Genomic DNA, 17874 nt, shown 5'->3' with positions numbered 1-17874 from the left:
GCCATCTGATGCTGGGAGGAACAAAGGATGGACCGGACCCTTAGTTCAGCAGAGTGGCTTGCAGCCGGCCAGGATAAATAAAAACCTACCTCTCCCTGCTCTCTTCGCTGATGCCTTTCTCAGTCTCAGCCCACTTGCACCCAGGTGCCCAGAATAAAATCTCTTTTGATATATCATGGCCTCATGTCATAGGTACGCGACCCTGGCCCACTCGGAACCTTTCGGTTTCCCTTGCTCAGGAGATGTATCAGAGAAATGCATTGTTAAAAGAGATGCCAGAGATTTTATTGCCTAAGTTTTCTTCTGAAAGTTTTATGGTTTCCAGTCTTACTTTTAAGTCTTTAATCCATTTTGAGTTTATTCTTGCATATGGTGTAAGAAGGTGGCCTAGTTTTATTATTTTTTTTTTTTGCATGTATCTGTCCAATTTTCCCAAAGCCACTTGACTGTCTTAACTCATCTGCATGTTCTTGCCTCCTTTGTCACATATTAATTGACCACATAGGCATGGGTTTATTTCTGGGTTCTGCCAAGTTTGTTCCTCTTTCTCAAGATTAGCTATGGCTAGTTGGGGTCTTTTGTGGTTCCACATAAATTTTTTATTTGTGCTAGTTCTGGGAAAAATGCCATTGGTATTTTGGTAGTAATTATACTGACTCTATAGATTGCTTTAGGTAGCATGGACATTTCAATAAAGTTAATTTTCCGATCTATGGGCATGGTATATACTTCCATTTATATCTTCTTCAATTTCTTTCTTCACAGTCTTATAAATTTCTGAGTATAAGTCTTTTAGTTCCTTGGTTAAATTTATTCCTAGGTAGTTTGTTTGTTTGAGACCATTGTGAATGAGATTATTTTCTTAGTTTTCCTTTCTGAGTGTTCATTATTAGTGTATAAAAACGAAATGGAGTTCTGAACATTGATTTTGAATCCTGCTACTTTGTGGAATTCATTGATAGGTTCTAGTAATTTTGTGATGAAATCTTTAGGGTTCTCTCTATACAGTATCATGTTACCTGTAAATAATGATATTTAACTTCTTCCTTCCCAATTTGGATATGTTTTATTTCTTCTTCTGATTGCTATGGCTAGAACTTCTAGTACTATGTGAATAAGAGTGCTGAAAGCAAACATTCCTGTCTTATTGCTGATAATAAGGGAAAAGTTTTTCATTTTCTCTGAGTATGTTAGCTGTAGGTTTGTCACATATGGCCTTTATTATGTTGAGGTATGTTCCTTCTATTCCTTGTTTGCTGAGAGTTTTTATCAAACATGGCTGCTGGATTTGTCAAACGTTTTTTCTACATCTATTGATATGATCATGTGATTTTTATCCTTCCTTTTGTTTATGTGATGTATCATATTAGTTGATTTGTGGATATTGTACCAATCTTACATCCCAGGAATACATCTCATTTGATCATTGTCTATGATCTTTTTAATGTATTGCTGAATTTGATTTGCTAATATTTTGAGGATTTTTGCACCTATGTTCATCAGTGATATGGCCTATAATTTTCTTTCTTTATAGTGTCTTTATCTGGTTTTGGAATTAAAATAATGTTGCCCTCATAAAAATGAACTTAAGAGTCTTCCAAACACTTTTCAAAGAGTTTTTCAATCCTTTGCTCGCTCTCTCTTCTTCTTATGATACTCCAGAAAATGCTATTACACTTAAAGTTGTCCCAGAGGTCCCTTAATCTATCCCATTTTTAAAAACTTTTTTTTTGCTACTCTCATTGTTTTCTGCTGCCTTGTTTTCCAAATTGCTGATTCAATTCCCACTTCATTCCTTCTAGAATAGTCTTAATTTCAGAAATTGTATTTCTGACTGGTTCTCATTATGTTTTCTATACCCTTTTTATGCTTACTATCTCTTTGTTGCAGTGGCCATTAAGTTAATCCATTCTTCCTCCAAGTTCCTTGAGCATCCTTATAACCATTGTTTTGAACTCTGTTTCTGATAGATTGCCTTCAATTCATTGAATTCTTTTTTTTCTGTGTATTTCTCCTGTTCTTTAATTGGGCTAATGCTTCTTTGTCTCCCCATTTTGAGTGCCTCTCTGTATTTGTTTCTGTGTGTTAGGTAGATCTACTATGTCTCCCAGTCTTGGTAGTAGGTTCTGTGGGCCTCAGTGTCCTTGATCACCTGAGTTACGTTCTCCAGGAATGTCCCTTGTGTGGATTATGTGAGCCCTGCTGTTGTAGTTGAGTCTATTGTTTTTGGCCCCTGTGTGGGTGAGGTTGACCCTCAGGGTGGCTGACTGTGAGAACTGACCCCGGGCCACACTGTACTAACTGCTGTGTGGAGGCTGACCACGTGAAGGGGAATTTGCCTCCATGGGGTCTGATGCCTGCTGAGATCTCCCTTTGGGTGTGTGGCTGTGGCGCTAATTAGGTTGTGCTTTGATGTGGTCTGAATCCTGCAGGGTGTGTTGGTTCTGGGGCCTCTTGGGAGAGTCTCCAGTGCAGGTCAATGTCAGAAGCTGCCTGTGACTGGCCCTGGGCTACCTGTTAGGAGCTGCAAAGCAATGATGTTTCGTGTTGTCTCTACTGTGCCTGGGTGAGTGTGAAATCAGTAAAGTTGTGCCCCATGGCTAGCTTCTACCAGCACCAAGCCGGTCTGGAATGCCTCGGCCACATTTTACTCAGACTGTGTACATTTTACTATTAAGTTGTATGAGTTCCTTATATATTTTCTATATTAAGACCTTATCAGGTATTTGATTTGAAAATATTTTCTTCTACTCCGTAGGTAGGTTGATATTTCATTTGATGGATTGTTTCTTTTGCTTATAGACATCTTTTAGTTTTATGTAGTCCCACTTATTAATTTTAGCTCTTGTTATCCGTGTTTTTGGTGTCATATCCAAAAAACCCATTGCCAAGATCAATGTTAAACTGGTTTTTCCTTATGCTTCCTTAAAAAATTCAGTTCTTATGTTTAAGTTTTTAATCTATTTTCAGTTAATTTTTGTGAATAATCTAAAACCGGTGTCCAATTTCATTCTTCTGAATATGGTTTCCCAATAACATGTATTGAAGAGACTCTCTTGTCCTCATTGAGCATTCTTGGCTCCCTTGTGAAATATTAGTGAGTATATATTTGAGGGTTTATATCTGGGCTTTGAAGTCTGTCCCATGGGGTTATGTGTCTGTTTTTATGCCAGTAGAATACTGTTTTTATTAGTATAGCTTTGTAGTATACTTTGAAATCAGAAGTGTGATGCTCCTTTTGTGATTCCATATACATTTTAGGATTTTTTGTGTGTGTGATAAAATCTTTAGGGTTCTCTCTATACAGTATTTGTGTGGAAAACATCATTGGAATTTTGATAGGGATTGCATTTAATCTATAGATGCCTTTGGATGGTATGGAGAGTTTAACAAGATTAATTCTTCCAATTGATAAGCATGGGGTATATTTGTTTGTGTCTTCAGTTTCTTTCATCAAAGTCTTGTAATTTCCAGTGTACAGATATTTTACCTCATTGGTTAAATTAATTCCTAAGTATTATATTGTTGATACTATTATGATGGGCCTATATTTTTTTTTATTTTCAGATGTGTCATTGTTAGTGTATAAAAAAACAATGGATTTCTGTATGTTGATTTTGTATCCTGCAACTTTACTGAATTTGTTGATCAGTTCTGACAGCTTTATGGGGATCTCTAGGATTTTCAATGGATACTATCATTTTCTAACAAAGACAATTTTTCTTCTTCCTTTTCAAATTGGATGACTTTTATTTCTTTTTCTTGCCTGATTTCTCTGGTTAGGGCTTTCATATTATAATCATAGTGGGAAAAGTTGGCATCCTTATCTTGTTTTTAATATTGGAAAAAAAGCTTTCAGCCTTTCACCATTGGGTCTGATGTTAGCTGTGGGCTTGTCCTATATGGCCTTTATACTGTTATGTTTCTTTTTTTTTTTTCTTGTAACAAAACTTTTATTTTTTTAAATTTCTTTATTGATTGTGGTGTTACATATGTGTCCTTATTCCCCCATTACTCCCCTACTCCCCCCTCTCATGCCCTCACCCCCCTGTTATCTGTGTCCATTGGTTAGGCTTATATTCATGCATACAAGTCCTTTGGTTGATCTCTCCCTCTTACCCCCACCCTCCCCTAAATTCCCTCTGAGGTTTAATGGTCTGATCGATGTTTCTCTGTCTCTGGATCTATTTTTGTCCATCAGTTTATGTTGTTCATTTTATTCCACAAATGAGTGAGATCACATGATATTTATCTTTCTCTGCCTGGCTTGTTTCACTTAGCATAATGCTCTCCATCTCCATTCATGCTGCTGCAAATGGTAAGAACTCCTTCTTTTTTACCGCAGTGTATTATTCCATTGTGTAGATGTACCACAGTTTTTTAATCCACTCACCTGCTGATGGGCACCTAGGCTGTTTCCAAATCTTAGCTATTGTGAATTGTGCTGCTATGAACATAGGGGTGCATATATCCTTTCTGATTGGTGTTTCTAGTTTCTTGGGATATATTCCTAGAAGTGGGATCACTGGGTCAAATGGGATTTCCATTTCAGTTTTTTGAGAAAACTCCATACTGTTCTCCACAGTTGCTGCACCAGTCTGCATTCCCACCAGCAGTGCACAAGGGTTCCTTTTTCTCTGCATCCTCGCCAGCACTTGTCGTTTGTTGATTTGGTGATGATAGCCATTTGACAGGTGTGAGATGGTACCTCATTGTCATTTTGATTTGCATCTCTCAGATGATTAGTGACTTTGAGCATATTTTCATATGCATCTTGGCCTTCCTTCTGTCTTCTTTTGAAAAGTATCTATTAGTTTCCCATTTTTTGATTGGGTTGTTTTGTCCTTTTATTAAGTTGTATGAGTTCCCTATAAATGTTGGACATTAAGCCCTTATCGGTGATAACACTGGCAAATATGTTCTCCAATGCAGTGGGCTTTCTTGTTGTTTTGTTGATGGTTTCTTTTGCTGTGAAAAAGCTTTTATATTTTGATGTAGTCCCATTTGTTTATTTTCCCTTTAGTTTCCATTGCCCTAGGAGCAGTATCAGTGAAGAAGTTGCTTTGAGATTATGTCTGAGATTTTGCTGCCTATGGATTCCTCTAGCATTTTTATGGTTTCCCGTCTTATGTTTAAGTCCTTTATCCATTTTGAGTTTATTTTTGTGTATGGTGTAAGTTGGTGGTCTAGTTTCATTTTTTGAATGTATCTGTCCAATTTTCCCAACACCATTTATTGAAGAGACTGTCTTGACTCCATTGTATGTTCATGCCTCCTTTGTCAAATATTAATTGAGCATAGTGGCTTGGGTCAATTTCTGGGTTCTCTATTCTATTCCATTGATCTATATGTCTGTTCTTGTGCCAGTACCAGGCTGTTTTGAGAACAGTGGCTTTGTAATACAGCTTGATATCTGGTATTGAGATCCCACCTACTTTGTCCTTCTTTCTCAGGATTGCTGCAGCTATTCAGGGTCTTTTTTTATTCCAGATGAATTTTTGGAAAGTTTGTTCTACATCTGTAAAATATGCTGTTGATATTTTAATGGGGAGTGCACTGAATCTATAGATTGCTTTGGGTAGTATGGACATTTTAATGATGTTGATTCCACCAATCCATGAACATGGTATGTTCTTCCATCTGTTTACGTCTTCCTCTATCTCTTTTCTCAGTGTCCTGTAGTTTTCCATGTATCGGTTTTTTACCTCTTTAGTTAAGTTTATTCCTAGGTATCTTAATTTTTTTTTTTTTTTTGGTACGATGGTAAAATGGGATTGTTTTTTTAATCTCTCTTTCTGTAAGTTCATTATTGGTGTATAGAAATGCTACATTGCCGAATTCATTTATTAAGTATAATAATTTTTTGATGGAGTCTTTAGGGTTTTCTATGTACAGTATCATGTCATCTGTGAGTAAGGACAGTTTTACTTCTTCTTTTCCAATTTGGATGCCTTTTAATTTCTTCTTCTTGTCTGATCACAATGGCTAGTACTTCCAGTACTATGTCGAACAGGAGTGATGAGACTGGGCATCCCTGTCTTGTTCCTGTTCTTAGGGGAAATGGTTTTAGTTTTTGCCCATTGAGTATTATGTTGGATGTGGGTTTGTCATATATGGCTTTTATTATGTTGAGGTATGATCCTTCTATTCCCACCTTGCTGAGAGTTTTTATCAAGAAAGGGTGTTGGATTTTGTCAAATGCTTTTTCTGTGTCAATGGATATGACTATTTGATGTTTATCTCTCAATTTGTTTATGTGATGTATCACGTTTATTGATTTGCGGATATTGTACCATCCTTGCATCTCTGGGATAAATCCTACTTGGTTATGGTGTATGATCTTTCTGATGTACTGCTGGATCCAAATTGCTAGAATTTTGTTGAGGATTTTGGCATCTATGTTCATGAGGGATATTGGCCTGTAATTCTCTTTCATTGTGTTGTCTTTATCTGGTTTTGGTATTAGGGTGATGCTGGCTTCATAGAATGAGCTTCATAGAATGAGCTGTTCCTTCCTCTTGAAGTTTTTGGAATAGTGTTAGGAGGATAGGTTTTAGTTCTTACTTGAATGTTTGGTAAAACTCCCCTGTGAAGCCATCTGGCCCTGGGCTTTTGTTTGCTGGAAGCTTTTTGATGACTGCTTCAATTTCTTCCATAGTTATTGGCCTATTGAGATTTTTAAAATCTTCCTGATTGAGTTTTAGAAGGTTGTACTTTTCTGGGAATATGTCCATTTCCTCCAGGTTGTCTAGTTTGTTAAAATAGAGTTGTTCATAGTATTTTTAAACAATCCTTTGTGTTTCTGTTGTTATTTCTCCTCTTTCATTTCTGATTTTGTTTATTCAGGTCCTCTCTCTTTGCTTCTTGGTGAACCTGGCTAGAGGTTCATCAATCTTGTTTATCCTTTCAAAGAACCAGCTCTTGGTTTCATTGATCTTTTGTATTGTTTTTGTTTTGTTTTGTTTTGTCTCTATGTCATTTATTTCTGCTCTGATTTTTATTATTTCCTTCCTTCTACTCACTCTGGGCTTTTCTTGTTGCTCTCTTTCTAATTCTTTGAGTTGTAGAGTTAGATGATTTATTACCATATTTTCTTGTGGTTTTTTGTTTGTTTGTTTGTTTTTTATGTAGGCCTGTAGCACTATAAACTTCCCTCTCAGGACTGCTTTCATGTGTCCCATAGATTTTGAATTGTTATGTTTTTATTGTCCAGGATAGTTTCCAGGATGTTTTTAATTTCTTCTTTGATCCCTTTGGTAACCCAATCACTGTTTAATAGCATGCTATTCAGCTTCCAAGTATTTGAATTTTGGGGCTGGTTTTATTATAGTTTATATAGAATATTATGCCATTGTGGTCTGAGAAAATGCTTGATATGATTTCAATCTTTTTGAATTTGGGGAGACTTTGCTTGTGACCCAATATGTGGTCTATTTTTGAAAATGTCCCATGTGCACTTGAGAAGAATGTATAATTCCGTGGCTTTGGGGTGGAATGTTCTGAAGATGTCAATTAAGTCCATCTGATCTAGTGAGTCATTTAAGATTGCTGTTTATTTGCTGATTTTTTGTCTAGAGGATTTATTCAGTGATGTCAGTGGTGTATTAAAGTCCCCTACTATGGTTGTCGATCTCTCCCTTGATATCATCCAGGAGTTTTGTGGTTTTTTTAATGTATTTGGGTGCTCCTGCATTGGGTGCATATATGTTTATCAGGGTTATATCCTCTTCTTGTATCAATCCCTTTAGTATTATGAAATGGCCTTCCGTATCTCTTGTTAGGGCCTTCACTTTGAGGTCAATTTTGTCAGATATAAGTATTGCTACCCCAGTTTTTTTTTTTTTTTTTTCATTTCCATTTGCCTGAAAGATATTTTTCCATCCCTTCACTTTCAGTCTGTGTGAGTCCCTTGTTCTGAGGTGGGTCTCTTGTAGATAGCATATATATGGGTCATGTTTTTTTTTTTCCATTCAGCCACTCGATGTCTTTTGATTGGAGCATTTAGTCTGTTTACGTTTAAAGTTATTATTGAAAGGTAATTGTTTGCAGCCATTTTTATTTTTTGTGTCTGTGTATTTTCTTACCTTTTTATTTCTTTTATTTACACCAGTCCCTTTAGTATTTCTTGCATTGCTGGCTTAGTAGTGATAAATTCCCTTAGCCTGTTTTTGTCAGTGAAGTTCCTTATTTCCCCTTTAATTTTGAATAATAGCCTTGCTGGATAGAGTATTCTTGGATTCAGCCCCTTGCTTTGCATCACTTTGTAAATTTCCTTCCATTCTTTTCTGGCCTGATGTGTTTCTGTTGAGAAATCATTTATTAATCTAATGGGAGCTCCCTTGTATGTAATTTTCTGTCTCTTGCTCTTGCAGCCTTTAAGATTCTCTCTTTGCCCTGAACACTTGCCATCATAATTATGATGTGTCTTGGTGTGGATTATTCGTGTTCATCTTGTTTGGGACTCTGTGCTCGTGTGATTTTTTTCTTCTCCACATCACGGAAGTTTTCTGACATTATTTCTTCAAATAGGTTTTCTAACCCTTGTTCCTTTTCCTGTTGTTCTGGCACCCCTATTATTCATATGCTGCTTCGTTTCTTGTTGTCCCATGGCTCCCTTAGGCTCTCCTCCTGTCTTTTAATTTTTTTCTCCAATTGCAGTTCAGTTTGGGTGTGTTTTGCTTCCCTGTCTTTTAATCCACTAATTCAGTCCTCTGCTTCTCCTAGTCTACTGTTGAAACTTTCCATGGTGTTTTTTATTGCAGTTATATCACTCTACATTTCTTCTTGATTCCAACATAAGTTACTGATTTTTTCATCCATTTCTTCTTGATTCATACATAAGTTGATTTTTTCCTCCATCCAGTTTATGAACTGTATGACCCTTATTCTGAATTCTTTTTCTGACATATTGCTTGCCTCTGTTTCGCTCAGCTGCTTTTCTGGCGATTCCTCCTTTTCTTTCCTTTGGGGGTTTCTTTGTCTACCCATATTTGGTCTCACCTACTGATCTAGATGTCGAGTTGTGCAGGAGCTGCTTTTTTGGTGACAGTGGTTCCTCAGGCTACGGTTGCTCTTCAGGCCGTTGCTGAAGTGGCTGCTCCTCAGTTGGCAGCGGCTCCTCTGGTGGATGCTGTTCGCAGCAGTGGTGTCTCCTCTGGCTGGTGGGGGAGGCTGCTCACACAGCTGCTGTTCCTTGGACGGGGTGGGCTGCTCGTGTGGCTGCTGCTCCTCAGACAGGGGCGGACTGCTCACATGGCTGCTGCTCCACAGATCAGGGTGGACTGCACGCTGATGCTGTTCTTTAGATGGGGCAGGCTGCTCATAAGGCTGCCACTTCTTGGACAGGAGCAGGTTGCTTGCCAGGCTGGTGCTTCTTGTATGGGTGTTGGCTCCTCATGCAGCTGCTGCTCTTCGGACGGGGGACGGGCCGCTTGCTTGGCTGTTGCTCCTCAGGCGGGAGTGAGCTACACGTGTGGCTGCTGCTCCTCGGACGGGGGTGGGCAGCTCACCCAGCTGCTGCTCGTCAGTTAGGTGCAGGCTGCATGTGGCTGCTGCTCCTTGGACCAGTGCGGGGTGCGCAGGACTGCCGCTCCTCAGACATGGGTGGTGTGCTCACATGGCTGCTGCTCCTCGGTCTGGCGGGGGGGGGGCTGTTCAGGCAGCTGCTGCTCCTCGAATGGGGGCGGGCTGCTCGCGGTGCTGCTGTTCCTCACATGGGGGCAGGCTGTTCACACAGCTGCTGCTCCTTGGACAGGGTATGGGCTGCTTGAGTGGCTGCTGCTCCTCAGGCGGGAGTGAGCAGCACATGCGGCTGCTGCTCCTCAGCTGGGGGCGGGCCACTCACCCAACTGCTGCTCGTTGGACTGGTGCAGGCTGCATGTGGCTGCTGCTCCTCGGACCAGTGCGGGCTGCTGCTCCTTGGATGTGAGTGGTCTGCTCATGTGGCTGCTGCTCCTTGTTCCGGGGCAGGCTGCTCAGGCAGCTGCTGCTCCTCGAATGGGTGCAGGGTGTTTGCAGCGCTGCTGTTCCTCGTATGGGGATGGGCTGCTCACACAGCTGCTGCTCCTTGGATGAGGGAAGGCTGCTCACACAGCTGCTGTTCCTCGTATGGGGGTGGGCTGCTCACACAGCTGCTGCTCCTCAGACAGGTGCAGGGCGCAGGCTGCATGCAGCTGCTGCACCTCGGATGGGGGTGGGCTGCACGGGGCTGCCACTCCTCAAACGTGGATGGGCTGCTCTTGCGGCTGCTGCTCCTCAGATGGGGCAGGCTGCTCACGTCGTTGCTGCTCCTCAGACAGGGGAATGGGCCACTTATACAGCTGCTGCTCCTTGGACAGGGGCCGGCCATGTGAGGCTGCTGCTCTTAGGCCTGGGGCGGGCTGCTCATGGGGCTGCTGCTCTTTGGACAGGAGTGGGCTGCTCATGTGTCTGCTGCTCGCGTGGTTGCAGTGCCCTGGACTGCCAAGTCTCCTTCGCCAATTCGGGTTGGATGCTACTCGTTTCAGCTGTTCTTTCTATCTGCTCCGGGACAAGGCTCCGGACACATCTGTCTATTCCACTGCCATTTTGTCTCTCCTTGTAATAAAACCCGTTCCTCTGCACCGAGCAGAGCTGCGGAAAGACAAAAGCTTCAGAGTAGCCGCTGTCTCCCGCACCATGGCCAGGAGTCCAGCTAGCCTGCAGCCAACTCCTCAGACTGCTGAGATGTCAACAGTCCTGCTGTGCAGCCAAGTCTCTTATGTTTCTTTTATAGCAAATTTGTTGAGCATTTTTATCATGAAGAGATGGTGTATTTTGTCTAATTTTTCCCCCTGCATCTATTGAGATGATAAAATTACATTTATCTTTTACCCAACTAAAGGATGTCTATGTACCATGTTTATTGAGTTTTTTGTGCTGAACCACCCTTGCCTCACAGGGATAAATCCCACTTGGTGGTGATGTAGGATCCTTTTAATATGCTGTTGAATTTGGTTTGTTAATATTTTGTCCAGAATTCTTACATCTATATTCATCAGGAATATTAATCTATAGTTCCATTTTCTGAGGTGTCCTTATCTGGCTTTGGTAGCAGGGTGGAGCTGGCAAATATTAGGTCACTACTATTTAGAGTTTCTGATCTATGAGATATTTATCTTGTTTTTGAGTCATATTTTTTGTTTTCTTATTTTTGCCTTTCATTTTTTATATTTAGAGCATGGTGGGTGGAGGTGGTAGTGAGTTCTCAAAGTGATTCACACAAAGTCTTGATCAGAACACATCAATGCTGCTATTACCACGATTACTAGAAGGACTTACTGAGGCTCTGTGCAGAATGCCTTCTCCCAGCTTTTGAATATAACCCTTCTAGCACCCTTTCTGCAAATCCCGAGTTTATGGATGACAAAACTGAGCCTCGGAAAGGCTGCTGATGACTTGCCTATTTTATGCCATTAGCAACTCTTCAGAGCTTTGATTTGAACTGGGGCCTGAGATCAAAGCCTGTGAATTTGTCCTCCACTCTGGACCATATAAATTTTTGACAGTGTCATCCTCAAGGCTGCCCCTCTGTGCACTTGGGTTTACTGTCCAGAGAGAAACACTGTTGTTCTATTTGAAGGAACCTGACCTCATACTTCTAGGAAATAGCCTCTGAATCTCAAAACACCCTGGGGGCTTGGGGAGAGACATGATCACCACTCATTAAGGATGCACCTCATTGTTCTGGAGCAAACTCTTTCGCTCCAACCTCTCATCCAGTGCTATTACCACTTACATTGCCTGGTCTTGCACTTCCCTTCCCCAAGGAGAAAAGGCCTCTTTGTATGGTCCAGACAGTAATTTAAAAAGTTAAACCACATTGTAAGTAAAGAGCAAGTGGCCACTGGGATCCAGTTCCTCCTGGCCAGCTCTTGCCTTTGGCAGTTCTTTTTTATTTTTTACACCAACTGCTTTTTATTACTGAGTTTCCAAACCTTTCACAACATGATAAAAAAAAAAAAAAAAAAAAAAAAACAAGAAAAAGAGGGAAAAAACCCAACAACATGACAATCACTGCTGATGTCATTCCCACTGTTCCCAGTCAGCTCCAAGCCCTCTGTGTGCAAAGCCCACATCCATGCACCTACACGAGATGCAGGCTTGGAGACTCTTTATTCTGGTTGTAGCAGCTTATGATGCAGGTGCAGCCAAATACAAGCTCCAGGACATACTGGACACAGACTTTACAACGTGGGCTTTGAGGTGCAAACATGGAACAAAAATCTATACGGAACTGATAGAAACCGTGCACAGACCAGGTGGGCCTGGGAACACGTGTCAGTCCTGCCTCCTTGAGTGCTCTCCTCTGCACAGACCAGTCAGATGAAGATGCAGAGCTCTATAGTTAGTTAAATTATACACTCTATAGATATTATACTGACTTTAAAGTTACACATAGACCAGGAAATACCCATCAGTTCATTCAGATCGACAGACCCTCTGGCTGGGCCACTGAAGACCAACCGGGCACATGGAGGAAACCCGCCCACGCTGTGTGGCTCACTAGTGGGCAAACTGCATGCCTGGGCTGTGGTGGCTGCTGCTCTCCTCGTCGGAGCTGTCGTTGTAGGCCTCACGCCTTTGCCAGCCTCCTGAGCCCCGAGTGCTGTCAAATTCCTAAAGCTCCACCTCCTCTGTGTCTCTGATGATGTTCAGGACTTCTGGTCAGGATGGCAGAAGGTCTCCTAGTTCAGAAAGCTTGTCGGGGCTGACCCAGGTGTTCTCAGGAAACTGCACGTCAAACTTTATGTACAGGTTGCCTTTCTCAAATGGGTTACGATACTGTGGCATTCCTTTACTTGAACCACCCGGATGCACCCCGGCTTGATGACCTTGCCGGGCGGGTACTTCACCACATTCTGATGGGCATCAAGGTGCTTGAATGTGAACTGGAAGCTGCTGAGAGCCTCCACGAGGCCGATCTTGTGCGTCATGTGCAGGTCGTTGCCATCTCACTGCAACACCTCATGTTCTTTCTCTTGTAGCAAGAGAACAATGTCGCCCGGCTCCACGCCGGGGGCCTGGTCTGCTTCCCCCATGAACGTTATCCTCTGGCCATGCTTCATGCCCTTGTCCACGTGGACCTCAAGAATCTTGACTTCTTTAATCACCTTCTTCCCTTCGCACTTTTTACAGCGGTCCGTCTCATTAATGACCTCTCCTTCTCTGCTGCAGTCGGAGCACACAGACTGCATCTGCTCACCATCCCCGGGGCCAGCTGTCAGATCACGATGCGGACACCGTGACCCCGGCAGGCAATGTACTTCGGAACAGCCCTTGACTTTCCACCTTGGCCACTGCACGCACTGCAGAGCACGTTCTTGCTAAGCTGTAGTGTGGAGGTCTTGTCATTATACAGATCTTCTAAAGACACTTTGAGTGGATGCATCATATTCTCCTCTTCTGCCATTTCGACTTCTACTCTGATTGCCCATGAAGCCAAACAGTCCCCCACCAAAAATGTGAGAGAAGATATCGTCCATGCCACCGCCTCTGCTGCTGCCTTCCCAAAGGCCTTGTTCTTCATATCGGTCATATAACTCGCGTTTCTCAGGATTTGATCGTACTTCATACGCAAAACTTATATCTTTGAATCTGTCACAAGCATTTGGATCCTTATCAGGGTGGTATTCCTTGGCTAATTTTCTGCACGCCTTCTTCAGCTCGTTCTCGCTGGCACCGGGCGGCATGCCCAGGATGTCATACAGCTTCGTATCGACCATGTTCGCCATGGCAGCCGGCTGGGCGGCACTCAGGCAGGAAGGCAGTGGAGCAGACGGAGCGGCGGAGCAGTGGCACAGGCCGAGGAGACAGCGAGGGGGAAGCACCTTTGGCAGTTCTTGACTTGAAGTTGAACCCATGAAGGGCCTCCATGTTTGAGCCACCAGTCCTGATGGGCATGGGACAGAGTCAAAGATTTCCCACCCTATCAGCAGCATGTGCCATGCTCTAGCCACACCCGCAGGGCACATACACTCAGCGTCAGGTGGCCTCCAACCACCAACTAGACCTGGAACCCGGAGCTTTGGGTTCTCAGGAGCCATCCCTGGAATATGATTCTCCCAGTAAATGCTCGCCTCCTCACCTTGCTTGGGCTAGGCTTCTGCTTTGAGCCCCACAACGAAGTGTGTGTCATCGCCCCTGTGACACTCTGAATCCATAAGCCCCCCCCCCCACCCTGTTTCCTAACACACCAAGGCAAGGCCTTCTCTGAAGCTGCATCCAACTGCTGTATATATGTTTTCTGCCTTGCTCCTTTGGGTCCAGCGCCCTAAGATTGGGATGCTTTCTGCCCCTGTGAGGTCTGCTGCCTGGGGGTGACGTGACACTGGAGATCAGTCAGCAGCCTGGTTAGTTTCCCTTCACCTGACTCCCAGCCCTGCCTCATCCTGTTCTAAGGTGACAGGGCTCTTCAAACAGAACCTGCTTTAGCTATAACAGCCTGTCAGTCCTTGCCTGTCACTATGTTTCTTCAATCATCTTCTAAAGGCCCAATCCTTTGCATAACTAATTTCAGAGAAAAATTTTACCCCAGGTGGTAGCTCTCACATGCTAAAGCATGTGATAAAATATTGACTTTCACAATTGATTTATAAAATCAGAGGCTGAACCTTTTTCCCCTCTTAAAAACAAAATGATTGAATTTTCATTTTCTATAGAGGAAGAGAAAATCTGGAATAAAGACCCTGTTCTGACTCTCAGGTTCCTGGCATTCATCATTCGGCTTATACTACTAATGGGGTGTGAGGTCTGTGTGTGCCGTGGCAGGGGTCGTGTTACATGCATGCAAACTCACAGATAGAATGATCCTGGAGATATTTGTAAATCAGCTTGGGAAGAATTGCAGGACTCACTTAAGGGAAAAGCTGAAGCCCAAGTGGACCTGCGAGGTGCTGGGTGGTGAGTGAGGAAAATTGTTTTACCAATGTTGGCAGCAATTCACCCTCTTTCCAGGCCAGAAAGATGATGACTGTTGGCATGAGACAACAGCTTATTGCTATTTTCCTCAAAGAATAAAAAACAAATGGCCATAGTGTGAACAGGACAAAATTTGAAGGATATTAGTAAGGGCTTTAATTTTATTTTTAAGGAATGTGAATTCCTCTAAGCAAGAAGTAGGCAGGCACATTAATTATTTATGGAATTCCATGAGATCTTATTTGCAGAGCAGGAAGATGAGCATGGGGAAAAAGATGTTTTCGCCTACCTTAGCTAGAAACTCATATGGCTGAATTTGTGGTTTGGGTAGGTATTTGAAATGAAAGGTCAAAGGGTATCACAGGGAAGAAATCTCTGCTTATATTGGTCACTTGTTCTAAATTCTGCCCTAAGAGTATGAACTTAATTTCCCACCCTAACGGTTATGGCTATGTATGTGTCCCTCCACAAAGACATTTTACAAATGTCTGAGTGAATTTCTGATAGTTAATGTAACTGTATCATTATTGGTTAATTCTGAATTGTTTACATCTGGGTTATTCACTTGTGATCAATGTACAAACACTTCTTTTTAACCTCAGCACAGTCTGGTTCAATGGAGAAAAGCAAAGGACTGAGAACAAGAAGACTGTAAAGGAGCTTACGCAGTCCTTCACACGCAGAGAATGATCAATAAAGACTAGTTGTTATGATTATTACTGTGATATGTGTCCACTAGACATACAACTTTAGGCAAAGCCACTGTATTCTCTTATATATAAAAGTGGCTTGTTTATATTCTGGGATGATGGCAATAATAAATGATAAAGAGAATTAAAAATGCTTTGATCCCTGGCTGGTGTGGCCCACCAAAAAGTGGCGGGTTCTGTTTCTGGTCAGGGTACTTGCAGGAGGCAACTGACAGATGTTTCTCTCACATCGATGTTTCTCTTCCTCTCGCTCAAGCAATAAAAAATGTTTTGAAAAATTAAATATGACAATTTACGACATGGTCACTTCCCTTATCTCCCAACAAGCTTCTGGAACTCTCTCATCATTGGCTGGTGCCTGACCCTGGGACACAAAGTGGTTTTATTATTCACTGAAAGAGGTAGAATAAAGTCAGGAAAATCCAGTGTGTACGGGGGTTGGGGGGGATATAATCTAAAGTAAGCTAAATACAAGAGGATTCTGGCTTCCTCCACTTTGGGTGTTTGATATCATAGCTTGGCCTCCAGCAATGTGGATAACTGCCTGTGGGCTCTGTCAAGTCCTTCATCTCCTTAAGGAGCTGGCCTGCTGTAGAAAGCACTTCCACGTTGGGCTCAGGAAGCAGCAGTTTCGGGGTTACCTGTAGGTTGTATCAACACTCAGGTTGGCTGCAGCTAGCTCTGACGGAGGCATCCACGCAGGTAATGTGTTCCCAGCGACCCATTTTGTCCACTCAAATAAGCCAGGCTCTACACGGATCTTCAAGTGATTTTCTTGTTGTAAACCTTAGAGGTAAAATAAAATAAAGGTGAAGGAAACACCACTATGTTCTCAGAGAAAAAGCAAATAGAGGCCAAATTGTTATAAAAATTCTGGTCAACCTTCCATTCTCTTTTCAACCAGATATTGTTATACTAGTAGAGCAAAATAAAGTGGAAGCATGTGGGTTTGGACCACGTGTTCAATTTTTGGAGTTACAAATGTATGAGTTGAATACTGGGCCTTATCATCAGAATGGACGTATGCTAGCTTGAAGTGGTATGTGGTTTAGAAATAAACCACAAGTCATTATCCCCATAACTTACACAGTTCTATGACTGCTACGATTCCTTTTCATAAGTAAGTGCCAAGACTGTCTTATGAAGACACTTGAGAGATTCTCTTAGCATCCACTAGTCTACAGTAGCTTTCACTTTATTTGAATATCCTGTAAATTATTCACTTTCTCTATCAGAGTATCCAATGTTGATTATTTACAAGTGCCAGCATACAAGTTCGTGTTTTATTGCTGTGTAATTACCCTCAGAGTGGGGAATTGGCCCCTATTAACTCTCTTTATATTGCCTTAAGCCAAGTTTTTCTATGCAAATTTAATACATAATGCATTTTAATATGTAAATACATTCTGGTTTACTTAAGACTAATGATAGCAGTCTAATACAGTGTAAATTATTTGTAGGCTTAGCTGTTTCTGGCTCATTCCTTTGTTTGGTATAAGTAAACAGTCCCACGTGGTTTCTTCTAGTTTTCTTTCCAGTGAAATGAGAATGGCGATCCCTAGAACTCAAGCTCCTAGGATTTCAGGGTGAACACTGAGCACCTTTATAGCAATGGTGCTTTTACCTTCCCGTGAAGAAACCAGATGACTGAGGTTTGCAGGCACCAGGACCACTGCTCCGGGGAGCAGGAGGAAGAGCGCCGTTGGGGAGCGGCCCTATTCAGGGCACTGCAGGCTCTAAGCAATTGCCAGACAACAATACTTTACATGCCTGCAATTCACCCAAGAAAAACATTTTCAAAAAAATTATTTGTATACATCCTTTCATCACACTTTATGCTGGTAGCATATGGTTTGGGGACTTTTATAGAGACATCTTCCAAAAGAATCATTGCTAAAAATTCCAAATTTGAAGCTTTGACTTGGCTAATATCCCATGAGTCTAGGAATCTGCCTGGAGACAGAAGGATGGACTAGTTGACCTTTACCAAGTCTTACCTTTCAAGATGTTGTGTGCAGTCTGAACACAGCGCAGGGATGGGGAACAATAGACATGGTCAATAATGGTGTTACTTTCTAATAAGGCTTCACCTGCAAAGAAAACCAAAGGAGAATCAATCTGATGGACTCAGCCTCCACGTAGGCAAGGGGCAGGGACTTGCTGACCTCTCCTTTTCTGGGAGGGATTACATACAGCCAGCAGTTTCTGCCTTTTTTGTTTGTTTGTT

The 17874-nt window shown here is 42.1% G+C and overlaps 1 protein-coding gene across 1 annotated transcript in view; it reads right to left on the bottom strand.

Annotated features, from left to right (window-relative positions):
* Window positions 1-17874, bottom strand: part of UBASH3B (ubiquitin associated and SH3 domain containing B) — a 163081-nt gene that overhangs the window by 14032 nt on the left and 131175 nt on the right. The window contains exons 10-11 of the mRNA XM_080649825.1: window positions 17645-17737; window positions 16289-16433 (exon numbers count right to left, since the gene is read on the bottom strand). Coding sequence (XP_080505951.1) covers window positions 16289-16433; window positions 17645-17737 — 238 coding nt within the window. The remainder of the gene's footprint in view (window positions 1-16288; window positions 16434-17644; window positions 17738-17874) is intronic.

This window comes from Plecotus auritus (genome assembly GCF_963455305.1).
Source record: "Plecotus auritus genome assembly, chromosome: 13".
Lineage (NCBI taxonomy): Eukaryota > Metazoa > Chordata > Mammalia > Chiroptera > Vespertilionidae > Plecotus > Plecotus auritus.
The sequence above is the reverse complement of the archived record's forward strand: the minus strand, read 5'-3'. Positions and strand labels throughout refer to the sequence as shown.